General features: G+C 45.4%; 1 protein-coding gene and 1 non-coding gene across 2 annotated transcripts in view; one reads left to right on the top strand and one right to left on the bottom strand.

The window, feature by feature from the left end:
• PDLIM4 (PDZ and LIM domain 4) overlaps positions 1-14,458 on the top strand; it is a 142,315-nt gene that overhangs the window by 41,677 nt on the left and 86,180 nt on the right. Inside the window, exon 2 of the mRNA XM_029050829.2 lies at positions 1,841-1,992. Within this exon, the coding sequence (XP_028906662.1) occupies positions 1,841-1,992 (152 nt within the window). The remainder of the gene's footprint in view (positions 1-1,840; positions 1,993-14,458) is intronic.
• Positions 10,548-10,683, bottom strand: LOC114806969. The gene has a single exon (XR_003755022.1). It is a non-coding gene; the product is annotated as a small nucleolar RNA SNORA7 (small nucleolar RNA).

The raw sequence follows: 14,458 nt of genomic DNA, 5'->3' as shown, positions 1-14,458 counted from the left end.
ATTCTAGTTGCTACCCTCCATTTTATTGGGCTTATTTTGCCAGTCAAACTGCATTCTTATGCTCCTACTCCTAAAGAGAAAGGGTAGGAATGTGCCCAGAGGAGCTCAATAATCTAGCTCACCCAGTGAGACTTTACCTAGACCACTTAATCAAACAAAAGCATTGTGGTTTGCCTAAGAAGGGCTGGGGAAAATCTGACTAATTTTGGTTTTAGGTAATGGTTGTTGGTCTCTAAAATGAAGGGGAGAATAATGGGTAAAGTTTTCTTTGACCTTTTAAGTGTTATTTCAGTTCTTTCCTGGGATCTTCCTGCCATTCCCTCCTTCCCCTTAGTGAGACTTTTTTTGCTAGGATTGAGTGGCTGCTTCAAAAAGTTGAATTAATTCACAATGCAATGCTTTTTTCCTATTCACAGTTATTATTAATAATAATAATGATGATGATATGGTATTTCTCAAGTGTTTACTACATGTCAAGCATTGTCCTAAGCTCTGGGGTAGATACAAATTAAGTTGGACAAAGTCCTTGTCCCATATGGTGCTTACAGTCTTTATCCCCATCTTATAGATGAGGTAACTGAGGCCAGAGAAGTGAAGTGACTTGCCCAAGATTACACATTAGACAAATGCCACAGCCTGGATTAGAACCCAGGTCCTTCTGACTTCCAAGCCCAGGCCCTTTCCACTAGGCCTCAAGTTGAGAAATGGGTGCTGGATCTTTGGGAGCTTTTGCATGGGCAGTGTAATGTTTGTGGGGTGTGTGTGTTTGTGTGTGTGTGTGTGAGAGAGAGAGACAGAGAGAGAGAGAGAGAAAGAGAGACTGTGATGATGATAATGGTATTTGTTAAGCGCTTGCTATGTATCAGTCACTGTTGTGTCCAGCACTGTAGATGCAAGCTAATTAGATTGGACACAGTCCCTGTCCCACATTCATTCAATCATTCAATTGTATTTACTGAACATGGGGCTCACATTCTTAATCCACATCTACAGATGAGGTAACATATAACCTCACATCTGAGGCCCAGAGAAGTGAAATGGCTTGCCTGAGGTCACACAACAGACAAGTGACAGAGTTGAGATTAGAACCCAGGTCCGTCACACAACAGACAAGTGGCAGAGTTGAGATTAGAACCCAGGTCCTTCTGACTCACAGGCCTGGGCTTTATCTATAAGGCCACGTTGTGAGCCATGCTATGATCCTTGTGGAAGGATCAGGAGTCTTTTAATATAGGCTGAAGTTTCCCTAAAGGACTTGACACCACATATTGGTACTTGAAATTCCAGGTTGCCAATCATCCCTCATCTAAACCTCTGTTGAATCCAATTATTACCAAATTATTACTATTTTATTATTATGCATCCAGCACTGTTCTCAGCGCTGAGGTAATAAAGGAAAGTCTTTAGACAACTTATTTCCATCTTTATTGACAGTCATAGGTGTAATTAAACATAAAAATATCTACAGCCTGAGTGGTCAAAATAAATATTTGTGTCCTTCAGTAGAGTGTAAGCTCTATGTGGTCAAGGAATATGTCATTTCTTAATTGTGTACTTGCCAAGCATCTAGTACAGTATACTGCACAAGATAGATGCTCAATGAATGAATAACTACTACTATTATTGTTCTAAAGGACACCATCAATTGTATTTGTTGAGCGCTTACTGTGTGCAGAGCACTCTATTAAGCACTTGGGAAAGTACAATATAACAGAGTTAGTAGACACATTCCCTGCCCACAATGAGCTTACAGTCTAGAAGGTGAGCAGGATATATTATGGACATATCTACATTATATTATGAATCTATCCCCTAATGCCACGTTTCTTTTCTCATATAGATTAATCCCGGGAGCAAGGCGGCACTGGCTAATCTTTGTCCAGGAGATGTCATCCTGGCAATTAATGGAGAGAGCACAGAATGTATGACTCACCTGGAAGCCCAAAATAAGATCAAAGGATGCATGGACTACCTGTTGCTGTCGGTGAACAGGTAAGCGTGGTTGGGTGTGGCGGACAAACAGTTGGCCATTGTGGGGCCACTGGAGGGACAGAATCCATTTGTCCCTGAAATAATAATTATGGTATTTGTTAAACACTTACTATGTGCCAGGTACTGTACTAACTGCTGGGATGGATATAACCAAAGCAGGTTGGACACAGGACCTTGTCCCAAGTGAGGCTCTTAGACTTAATCCCCATTTTACAGATGAGGTAACCGAGGCACAGAGAAGTGAAGTGACTTGCCCAAGGTCACACAGCAGACACGTGGTGGAGCTGGGATAAGAAGCCATGACCTTCTGACTCCCAGGCCCTTGCTCTACCCACTGCACCACACTCCTTAGATATGGGGAATCTGTGTAATATCACAATTATTATCTTTTTGTTAGGGGAATTAGTATAGAGTCGGTTCGGCTCAAGTGAGATCATTGGTAACCTTGAAGAGAGTGGTCTCAGTGGAGTCAAGGAGGAGGAAATTTGATTGAGAAGCAGTGAGGCTTAGTGGATAGAGAGCATGGACCTAGGAATCAGAAGGACCCCACCACATGTCTACTCTGTGACCTTGGGCAAGTCACTTCTCTGGGCCTCATTTACCTCATCTGTAAACTGGGGATTAAGAATGTGAGCCCCATGTGGGACAGAGACTGGGTCCAACTTGATTATCTTGTATCTACCCCAGAGAACAGCGATGGGCACATAGTAAGCACTTAACAAGTACTATTATTATTACTGTACACAGTCAAGAAAAAAGTTGGAGGACAGGAAGTGGAGGCAAAAGGTGTTCAGCAACCCTATCTGGGAGTATGGACAGGAATGTAAGCTCGTTATGGGCAGGGAATGATACAATATAACTTATTTTGCTGCACTGTACTCTCCCAAGTGCTTGACGCTGCAGCCTTGCCTGCTGCTGCCAGAACTACAAAGGATCAGCAAAGGTTCAGCTTGTGTTTCAGCACGGTAGCTTTCCAGGGGAGATACAGAGTCTCTACTCACCCCCGTGGGCAAGGACTCCCTCCCTCCCGCAGCCTGCCTGTCAATGCTGTCCTTTCACTGTGGAGAGGGTCTTGTTGGAAGAATTCTTGCTTTGTCAGGGCTGGAACTGGCAGTTTCGGTGGGGACCGAAGGTTTCATTCAAAAGTTTGTGCCCATAATCTCCTGTCCTCTAGGGTGAGGGATCGCCCATGGAGACCGGTGGAATGGACCGAGGAGGTTGGCAAGACAGGCTTGGTTTTGGATAGGTTTGGTCTGTTGGGAGCAGAACGTCCGCTCAGTTCAAAGGAATGAAAAATGGTTAGATTGTAAATTCTTCTGAGGCTGTCAGCTCCTCAAGGACAGGGACTGTGTCTCTTACCTCTACTATACTCCCCCATCCAGTCCATCATATTTACTCAGCGCTTACTGTGTTCAAAGCACCATGTTAAGCGTTTCAGACCCCCATGGACCTGGGACAGAGCACAGCATACAGCTAATGCTATGCTACTCATGCCTGCCTACTTGTTTTGTTTTATTTTGTTGTCTGTCTCCCCCCTTCTAGACTGTGAGCCCATTTTTGGGTAGGGATTGTCTCTATTTGTTGCTGAATTGTACTTTCCAAGCGCTTAGTACAGTGCTCTGCACACAGTAAGTGCTCAATAAAAGTGATTGAATGAATGAATAATAATAATAATGATAATAATTGTGGTACTTAAGGGCTTTCTATGTATTAGCTGCTTGTGGGCAGTGAATATGTCAACCAAATCTATTGTACTCTCCTAAGTGCTTAGTGCAGTGTTCAGCACACAGTAAGAACTCAATAAATTAAAGGCAGTATGGCCTGATGGATAGAAGATCATGGGCCTGAGAATCTGAAGGACCTGGGTTCTAATCCTGGCTCTGCCACTTATCTGTTGTGTGACCTTGGGCAAATCAGTTAACTTCTCTGTGCCTCAGTTCTCTCATCTGTAAAATGGGGATTTACTGTGAGTACCATGTGGGACATGGACTGTGTCTAACCTGATTAGCTTGTATCTATCCCAGCGCTTAATTCAGTGCCAGGCATGTAGTAAGCACTTAAAAATGCAAAAAAAAAAAGCCATAAAAAATACCATTGGTTGATTGCCAAGCTCTTGCTAAGTACTGGGTTGATCCAATATGAGCAAATCAGACACAATCTCGGTCCCAAATGGGGCTCAGAGTCTAAGAGGGAGGCAGAACAGCTAGTTAATCCCCAATTTACTGGTGAGGTAACTGAGTTAAGTGATTTCACTCAATCACGCGTTGGAGGAAAATAAGCGTGAGCTAGTGGCAAGAACATAGGACCAGGAGTCAGGAGGCCTGGAGAAGCAGCGTGGCTCAGTGGAAAGAGCCCGGGCTTGGGAGTCAGAGGTCATGGGTTCAAATTCCAGCTCTGCCACTTCTCAGCTGTGTGACTGTGGGCAAGTCACTTAACTTCTTTGTGCCTCAGTTACCTCATCTGTAAAATGGGGATTAACTGTGAGCCTTACGGACAACCTGATTACCCTGTATCTCTCCCAGAGCTTAGAGCAGTGCTCTGCACATAGTAAGCGCTTAACAAATACCAACATTATTATTATTATTCTAATTCTGGCTCTGCCACTTGCCAGCTGCGTGAACTCAGTTCAGTTCTCTGTCAGTTTCTCCTTCTGTAAAATGGAGATTGAATATGTGTTCTGTCTCTGCCTCAGATTGTGAGCCCCATGTGGGACGGGGCGGTGTCTGCTCTGATTACCTGGTATCTACCCTAATGCTTAGCACAGTCCTCAGCAGAAAGGAAGTGCTTAACAAATACCACTAATTTTTTTGTTGTTAAGAGAATTAGAATAGAGTCGATCCAGCTAATGAGGTCATTGGTAACCTTAGAGAGAGAGGTCTCACTGGTATCAAGATTCTAGATGGTCAAGGAAGATGTTGGAGGACATGAAGTGGAGGCAGTAAGTGTACAGCAACCCATTTTGAGAGATTGGATAGGAAACTCGTTATGGGCAGGGAATATATCCGCTCATTCTCATTCTGTTTTATTGTACTCTTCCAAGTACTCAGTACAGTGCTGTGAACATAGGAAGTGGTTTAAAAATGCCATTGATCGATTGAATGAGAGGAGGAGGGAAATGGGGCCTTAGCTGGATGGTGCAGTAGGGACCAGAGAAGACTTTTTTTCATTTTTAGGTGAAAGCATTTGAAGGCAAAGGAGAATTCATCAGAGAATGAGTAGTCAAACACGGTGATCAGGGAGGGAAGAAGAGTGGGCTCAAGTGTTTTTAAAAGGGAAAAAGGGTTGGGGTCAGAGACACAGTTGGAAGGTGTAGATTTTGAAAGCAGGTGGGAGATCTCTTTTAGAAGGAGAGGAGCCCCATCAAAGGCTTTGAACTGATCTGATCTTTTTGGTGAGAGTTCAGATCAGGTTCTGGGGTCGAGACTTCTTAGCTGTTCTTCGCATTAGAAGGTGACACTCTTGGTTGTGAGATCGCACCAGGGCATCCTCTAGGCTGTAAGCTCACTGTGGGAAAGGAATGTGTTTTATTGTTATATTGTACCCTCCCAAGGGCCTAGTACAGTGTTCGACACTCAGTAAGCACTCAATAAATACTATTGACTGGATGTGAGGATTAATGGGAGCTGGAGAGGTGAGAGAGAGATCTTGGTAAACTCACAACTCATCCCTTTGGAGTTGAAATGATTTTCTCCCAGAAATATGTTTTTAGGAGAAGTGCCTAATAGAGAATAGAAGATATGTTTAGGACTAGTCATCTTCCTGGTCATAAAATTTATTACGGACTTAGTGTGTACAGTGTGCTGTACTAAGTGGAAAAAATACATATGAGGATTAGACACAGTCTCTGACTCCTAAGAAGCTCATATTCTAGGAATAAAGGATTCATGACAGATACTAAGAAAAGATGAAATGATCAAATCGCAATCAATGATATTTATTAGGCACTTACTGTGGGCAGAGCACCTCAACTGTATTTATTTTCATTACCCTATTTATTTTGTTAATGAAATGTACATCGCCTTGATTCTATTTAGCTGCCATTGTTTTTACGAGATGTTCTTCCCCTTGACTCTATTTATTGCCATCATTCTTGTCTGTCCGTCTCCCCCGATTAGACCATAAGACCGTAAGCCCGTCAAACGGCAGGGACCGTCTCTATCTGTTGCCGACTTGTTCATCCCAAGCGCTTAGTACAGTGCTCTGCACATAGTAAGCGCTCAATAAATACTATTGAATGAATGAATGAATGAATAGAGTTGATAGATGCAATCCCTGTCCACAAGAAGCTTGCAGTCTGCAGGGGGAGATGGACATTAAAAGAGATTATGGAGAGGGGAAATAGTAAAACAAATGTTAAGAACAATGACTTGGACTGTGAGCCCCATGTGGGACAAGGACTGTGTCAACCCGATTAACTTGTATTTATTGCAGCACTTAGTACAGTGCCTGACACATAGTTAAGCACTTAAATACCATATGTATTAACAGTGATAAATACAATAAGAGCAAGCGATACAGTGGCTAAGGGAACAGAGTTTGAGGCTCCTCGCGTCTGTCAGTCTAAACATCACCATAGCCACAGTTATCCCAACATCCTCAAAGTTGAGCTTGTCTCATATTAAGAATTGTGGTATTTTGTTAGTCACTTTCTCTATGCCAAGCATTTTACTGAGCACTGGTAAGTAAGTAAGCAAGCACTGGTAAGTGAGTAAATATCAGAATACAAGATAATCAGACCGGACACAGTCCCTGGCCCACCTAGGGCTAAGAAGGTAAATAAGATGAACAGGTATTCAATCACAATTTGACAGATGAGGAAACTGAGGCACAGGGAAAGTAAGTGACCTGCCCAAAGTCACCCAGCAGGCAGTTGGTGGAGTCAGGATTGGAACCCAGGTCCTCTTAACCCCACAGGGCTTTGCTTTTTCCACTGGGCCACATCTCTCCTAGGCCTGAGTAGGAGCGGATGGGGAGTCCCAGCGGCATGAGGGACGGTCACCTTCCTTCCAAACTGCTGTTGTTGTCTGCAGGGTGAAGCAGGGGTTGATGGGATGTCCTGATGTTGGGGAGACTGGACAGCTTCTCTCCCGAGCTGCAGGCCTCGCTGGTCTGGGGCCAATCCATCACCTCCGTTGAGCCACCTGCCACCTGGTCCTTTCCAGCAGCTCTCTGGACACTTCTTGTCCCTTGCCTTCATGAGGAACCCATCCTATGACCAATCTTCCTGAGTATTTAGAAGAGAAAGCAGGATCTGCCCCAAGGGACCATCAGAGCCTTCACGTCTCTTTGGCTCAAAAAGAAAAAAAGTCCACTAGTCCAATATTTCTTTTTAAACAGAAAACAGTTGATGTTCTCCTGTTTTTCAGCCCTTAGAGTTTAGACCTCCGTAAAAGATGTGTTCCATTAGTAAAGAAATCTTAGCAGACCATTCAGTTTTGTTTCCATTAGTGAGAGATATTTTTAGCGGACAGACAGCCCCCCGCCCCCCCTAACCTCAGAGGTAAAGCTGGGGCTCGGGTTTTATGACCAGCTGGAGCCTGTCCACATGGCTGTTCGCCAGCTGGGGAGGCAGCCTGTAGCTGCTGGGCGTCCTCGGCCCCAGCCTGCGGACTGGTCCCCGCTATCATGAGGATGGAGAGTGGGCGACAGTGTTTGCTCGCCACAGATGTGCAGCCTGAAACTTAGGGGTTGAGCAAGAAAGCGACCCATGTTTTTGAATTCAGTGGGGCAAATGGCCCTTCTGGGACACAGAAAAAAGCCACCTCCCTCTGCCTTCGCCCCCGTCTGTGCGCTCCCTGCCCCCCTCAACTCTCCAGTCCCCCTGCTTTACGAACCACAGCATGGACCCGGAGTTCAGCGGCAGTTGGCTGGTCTGATTCTTATTCCTTGCTGGACTGCTCGTTCTGAGAGAGGTCTTGTCAACCCCTCTTGCACTGGGTCTCCTCTGGCCTCTGTGGCATAAAGGGGTGTGTGCATGTGCGCGCGCGTGTGTGTGTGCGCGTGTGTGTGTCGGGGGGTGTCATCCAAGCACCTTGGGACCAGGCTGTCGGGTAAGGCCCTTCCTTTCTCCTCCTTCAAGTTCCTGGGGAGTCCCACTTCTTTACCCTGGCAGAGCCCTCTCTGGATTGGGCACTAGGAATCTTAATGCCAGGGGTCAAACCCCTCCCAACCCAGACCAACCCCTAATAATAATAATAATTGTGGCATTTAAGTGTTTACTATGTACCAGGCACTGTATTAAGCACTGGGGTAGATGCAAGATAATTGAGTTGGACACGATCTCTGTCCCTCATAGGGATCACAACCTTAATCCCCATTTTCCAGATGAGATAACTGAGGCCCAAGAAAATGAAGTGATTTGCCCAAGGTCACATAGCAGACAAGTGGAGGAGCCAGGAGCCAGGATTAGAACCCAGATCCTTCTGAATCCGAGATCCGTGATCTATCCGTTAAGCCACACTCCTTTCTGCCTAGAGATCAGTGAAGCCGCTGCCCCACAAAGGGCATCGTGACATCTGCCATCTCACCTTGGGCAAGCCACCGAGTGGGGGGTTTGGCGGTCCTCACTGTGCTCATATACGGACTTGGTCTCTCTCACCCAGAGAGAGAAGCTGCTATCTCATCACATAGTTTGCTCTTCGTAAGAGATGGTGAAATCCCCCATTGCCCACAAATTATCTGTAATCCCACCCGCCACCCACAAACATTTCTTGCCCGCAATCTACCAAGAAATATGAGTTCTTGGCTGTTCAATGATCTGTTCACACAAGACGGGGATTAGCACAAGATTGTTCAAAATAGGGAGCCAATTCAAACTGAACTGTACTTTCCAAGCACTTAGTACGGTGCTCTGCACACAGTAAGAACTCAATAAATACGATTGCATGAAAGAATGAAAAGTGTTTCAACAAATGTTCCTCCAGATATACAATCTAATACATATAGTAGGAATTACATTAATAGCTGTCTACTCTAGATTGTAAACTCATTGAGGGCAAGGAGCATGTCTACTAATTCTGCAGCATTGTACTCTCCCAAGCACTTAGTACAGTGCTCTGCACATAGTAAATGCTCAATAAATACCACTGACTGATTGATTACCTCTCTAGACTGTAAGCTCTCTGTGGGCAGGGAATATGTCTGCCAACTCTGTTGTACCTGTCCTCTCCCAAGAACAGTGCCCAGCACACTGTAAGCACTCAATAAATTACACCGATGATGATGTGGAAGAGATAGATCCCCAGGAGATCCAGCAGGGGATATGGGAGTAATTTTCATTTTGAGAGAAGGGATAGAGATGGAAGTGCTTAGTACAGTGCTCTGCACACAGCGCTCAATAAATACTATTGAAAGAATGGAGCATTCTCTGATTATATCATCATTCCCCAGCCTCATCAACCCTATGGCTTCTTTTAACCCTTGATAATAATAAAAATTGTATTTGTTAAATGCTATGTCCCAAACACTGTACTTGAATACCCTTCTATTATCTTCAGCACTTTTGTAGGATGTATTTTTTATTTTGTATATCTAATTTCTGTGCAGCTATTTCCTCCTGATGTATTTTTGCTCTTTTCTATTATACCCTTGCTTTTTCTCCTACTCCCACTCTTTGTAAAGTGGAAAGAATACAAGGCTGGGAACCAGGACAGGTGTGCTCTAATCCTGGCTCTGCCACTTTGCCTGTTGTGTGACCTGAGGCAAGTCTCTTCACTTCTCTGGACCTCAGTTTCCTCATCCGTAAAATGGGGATTCAATACCTCACCTGTCTCCCCATTAAATTATAAGTCCCAAGGGGGACAAGGACTGTGTTTGGGCTGATTATATTGTCTCTGGTCCAGTGCCCAGCACAAGGCTAGACACCTAATGCTCAACAAATCCCACAATTATTATTATTATTATGATTATACTGTAAGTTCCCTCTAGACTGTTAGCTCAACATGGGCAGGGAACGTGGCTGCCAAATATGTTATACTGCACTCGCCTAAGTGCTTAGTACAGTGCTCTGCGTATTGTAAATACAACTGAGCGAATGATTGATCCTTGAGGGTGGAGATTATGCATCTTACTTTTTTTAATAGTCTCCCAGATGCCTTGTTGTAGTCTGTAGGTGCTCAGTAAATATCACTGATTAGCGACTGGGAAGGACGAAGGGGACAGGAAGAGAGAGGGGAGGAAACACCACCCTATCACCTCTGCTGCAGCCACCACATCCAGCAAGAGACTATCTCTTTGCCCTTTATTTCCCCTATCTGCCCTCTCCTCTGCATCGACTATGAACTTGGTCATGTACCCCCTAAGCACTTTGATACTCATCCCAGCCTCACAGCTTGTTGTTGTCTTATGCCATCGAGTCACGTACCCATAGCCACGCCATGGACACATCCCTCCCAGAATGCCCCACCTCCATTGCAGTCATTCTGGTAGTGGATCCATAGAGTTTTCTTGGTAAAAATATGGAAGTGGTTTACCACTGCCTCCTTCCATGCAGTAAACCTGAGTCTCCTCCCTTCACTTTTTCCCATGTCACTGCTGCCCAGTACGAGTGCATTTTGACTTGTGGCAGATTGCCTTCCATTCGCTAGCCACTGCCCAAGCTAGGAATGGAATGGTTAGGCCTCTGCTTGACTCTCCCTCCCATAATCAAGACTGGTAGAGTACTGGAAACTCTTCAGGTGCGACTGAGAGGTGAGCCGTACAGTACTTACATATATATCCTTTTCCTTAACTACTTCCCTTATCTGCAATTTATTTTAATATCTGTCTCCCTGTATAGACTTATAAGTGCCCTGTGGGCAAGGATTGTGTCTACCAACTCTATTGTTCTTTCCTGAGTCCTTAGTACAGTCCTCTGTAACCAGTTAGCTCTCAGGTGGGGCTCATTCGTGGCCTAGTAGTTAGAGCACAGGCCTGGGAGTCAGAAGGACCTAGTTTCTAATCCTGGCTCCATCACTTGTCTGCTGTAGGACCTTGGGGAAGTCACTTAACATCTCTATACCTCAGTTCCCTCATCTGTAAAATGGGGATTAAGACTCTGCACTTTATGTGGGACAGGAACCGTGTTCAACCCAATTAACTTGTATCTACCCCAGAGGTTTAGAACAGTGCCTGGCACACAGTAAGTATTAACAAATACCACAGTTATTATTATTAGTAGTAGTAGTAAGTACCATTGATTGATATTGACTGATTGGTTTCCAACACTAGCCTCGGACAGTCAGCTGGCCCCGAGCGGCCGACGGCCTGGGTGTCCGGAATCCGGCGGGGCCACCAGTTGCCACTCCAGCTACATATCATTTACAGGAAGAAGAAGCAGTGACATTTATTGAGTGCTTACTGTGTACAGAGCACTGTACTAAGTGTCTGGAAGAGTACAATCCAATAGAGTCAGCCGACCCATTCCCTGCCCACAGTGAGCTTCCAGTATTGAAGTCTGAAACATGGCCAGATTTCAAAGCCATTGCCTCACCCGGGAACAGAGAAAGCTCTGAATGAAGGTTTGGGCAAGTTAACCATCTGGACCAATCAAGCCGGAGGATACATCCCACTGATAAATAATTCAAGGGGGAAAGTTTCAGCCTGGCCCCCTGTTAATCATTCTGAAACCTCTTTTTGAAACGGAAGGTTCCAGATGAAATGATGATGAATAGGGTTTTTATCGCTGCAGAAGTTTCCACTGTGTCGATTCCAAACAGTTAATTTCCTAATTGAGATGAGTCTAGGCGTGTGCATGCGTGCATGCGTGTGTGTGTGTGTGTGTGTGTGAGAGTAAGTGTTTGTGTTTGTATGTAAGTGTGTAATGGGACCTGGAACCAGCAAACAGATCCGGGAGTTAGAGGAAAGGCTCCAGCTCCCCCGGGGGTCCCTTGTTTTGGCAGCTGAATGCTAATCATGCCCAGAATATTGAAACCAAATGGCGGGGAAGAAACAGCTCGCAATTCATCCTCTGTTCTCTGAGGTTATTTCTCTGCCCTGGGCGGCAATGGCGGGGGAGGGGAGCAGTTAGACAGACAGTTGCAAACATGCGTACCAAGATTGGTTGAAATTAAGCCCTCTCTGCTGACTGCTCAGTCACTTCAAACAGCAGGCCGTTCCTCCGGGGTCAGAGGGCTCATCGTGGCCCTGTGGCTTGTAACTAGGCTGCCCGTGTTATTTTTGTGAAAAACTGGGGCACCGGGATGCCATTCCATGCTCGCATGCCTGTGAGAGGGTGGGGATCGATGGGAGGAAGGGAGAGAAATACTGAGGCAGCGTGGAGAAGCAGCGTGGCCTAGTGGAAAGAGCCTGGGTCTGGAAGTCAGAGGACCTAGACTTTAATCCCGGCTCCACTACTTGTATTCTGTGTGACTTTGGGCAAGACACTTTTCTTTGCCCCAGTTACCTCGTCTGTAAAGTGGGGAATAAAACTGTGAGCTCCATTTGGGACATGGACTGTGTCAAACCTGATTATCTTGTATCAACCCCAGTGCTTAGTATAGTGCCAGCTGCATAGTAAGCACTTAATAAATACCATTTAAAAAAAGGAAAAGGCTTAAATCCCCCAGAATGCCTTTACGGTTATACCACCCATCTCAGAATGAAGTGGGAGCTACCAGAGCACTCACCAGCCCGAACCAAGAAGTCCAACATTTTAAAATGGGCACCGGGAGCTGGAGGACAATGCCAGGGAGGTTGACTGTTTAAGTTGGATGGTCCTGACTCTGAAATTAGCATATATTTTTCTAAAATTGCACGACAGCCTACAAAAATCTGGGACTGGTTAGCCAGGACAGCTTGCGATATCCTCTAGCGATACCTCTGCCTCCTAGCCTTAATCCTGGATTTGTATGTAGAAAGGTGGCTTTGGCATGTATTTGGGGAGGAAAAGCTAAAAGCCAGACTTCTTGCAGGCCAGACTTGAAAGATGTGTAGCTGCTGCAGGATATGCGAATACATAAAGGGGACAGAAGGGGTTGCTGTGGAAAGAGCAGGGGTCCGGGAGTTGGAACTTGGGCTTGGAACCTCCCCCTCTAGATTGTAAGCTCATTGTGGTCAGGGAATGTGTCTGTTGTTGTAGTCTCCCAACTGTTTAGTACAGTCCACCACACACAGTAAGTGCTCAATAAATACGATTGAATGAATGAATGAGTCCCAGCCCTGTCACTGGCCTGCTGAGAGTGACCAGGGGCAAGTCACTTGGCCTCTTTGTGAACTTGGTGTCCTTTGGTTCTTCAGTGCAATCGGTGAGCCATATGCTAATATAGTAAGCATGCTATGTGACCTTGGACAAGTCACTTCTCTATGCTTCACTTCTCATCTGTAAAACGGGGATTCAATACCTGTTCTCCCTCCTAATGTGATTGGAGCCCCATGAGGGACAGGGACTGTGTCTAACCTGAAGTTCTTGCTGGGGCAGCCCAGCACTTGACAAATAGTAAGCACTTAACAAGTACTTAATATGTACCACAGTTATTATTATCATTATATCATAGACCTCCAATAATTAATCTATCAAAAAACTGGGACTGACCAAAGAGAATTTTAATGGCAGGGAGTTGGAGTATCTGCAGAGAGAGTTGGAAGACTCAGTGGGGCACAGAGGATTAATCCTGGGTCCTAATTCCAGCTCAACTCTACCCCTGCTGTGTGACCTTGGGCAAGTTACTTAACTTCTCTATGCCTCAGTTCCCTCATCTGCAAAATGAGAATACAGTGCCTGTTCTCCCTCCTATTTAGATGCCCTTGTGGGACCTGATTATCTTGTATCTACCCCAGTGCTCAGCACAGTGCTTGGCACATAATAAGCACTTAACACTGTGAGCCCATCATTGGGCAGGGATTCTCTCTATCTGTTGCCGAATTGTACATTCCAAGTGCTTAGTACAGTGCTCTGCACATAGTAAGCGCTCAATAAATACTATTGAATAAATGAATGAAATACTGCAATTTTTATAATAATCGGGTCTGTGCTATTGGCAGCTCCTTTCATGAGGCCAACAGCAATCTCCTGAGAGGAAGAGTGTGGCCTCTCTGGTCCCTCATCTTGCTCCCAGGATGGCTGTGTGAGAAACCTTCTCTGACTAAGCCCTCCTCTCCTCTTCTCTCACTCCCTTCTGCGTCACTGCTTGCTCCTTTCATTCGTCCTCCCTTCCATCCCCACAACACATATGTATATATCTGTAACATTTATTTATTTATGTTCGTTAAGGTCTGTCTTCCCCTCTAGACTGTGAGCTCATTGTGGGCAGGGAATCTCTCTGTTGTTGTATTGCACTCAAGCGCTTAGTACAGTGCTTTGCACACCGTAAGTGCTCAATAAATACAATTGAATAAATGAATGAGCCAATGGTCCCAACCAGCTCCAAGCCGTGGCTTTGTTGTCGGGACGCTCTGAGAGCCGGTCTTCTAGGAATGGTGAGCTCATGGTGGAAGGGAGGGAAGCTGGATCTAGAAGTGTTTCTCTGGGGACACCCCAACCCCGCCCACT

Source organism: Ornithorhynchus anatinus, chromosome X1, assembly GCF_004115215.2.
Source record: "Ornithorhynchus anatinus isolate Pmale09 chromosome X1, mOrnAna1.pri.v4, whole genome shotgun sequence".
In the NCBI taxonomy this organism is placed as follows: domain Eukaryota; kingdom Metazoa; phylum Chordata; class Mammalia; order Monotremata; family Ornithorhynchidae; genus Ornithorhynchus; species Ornithorhynchus anatinus.
This window is presented reverse-complemented; position numbering and strand designations above follow the sequence as displayed.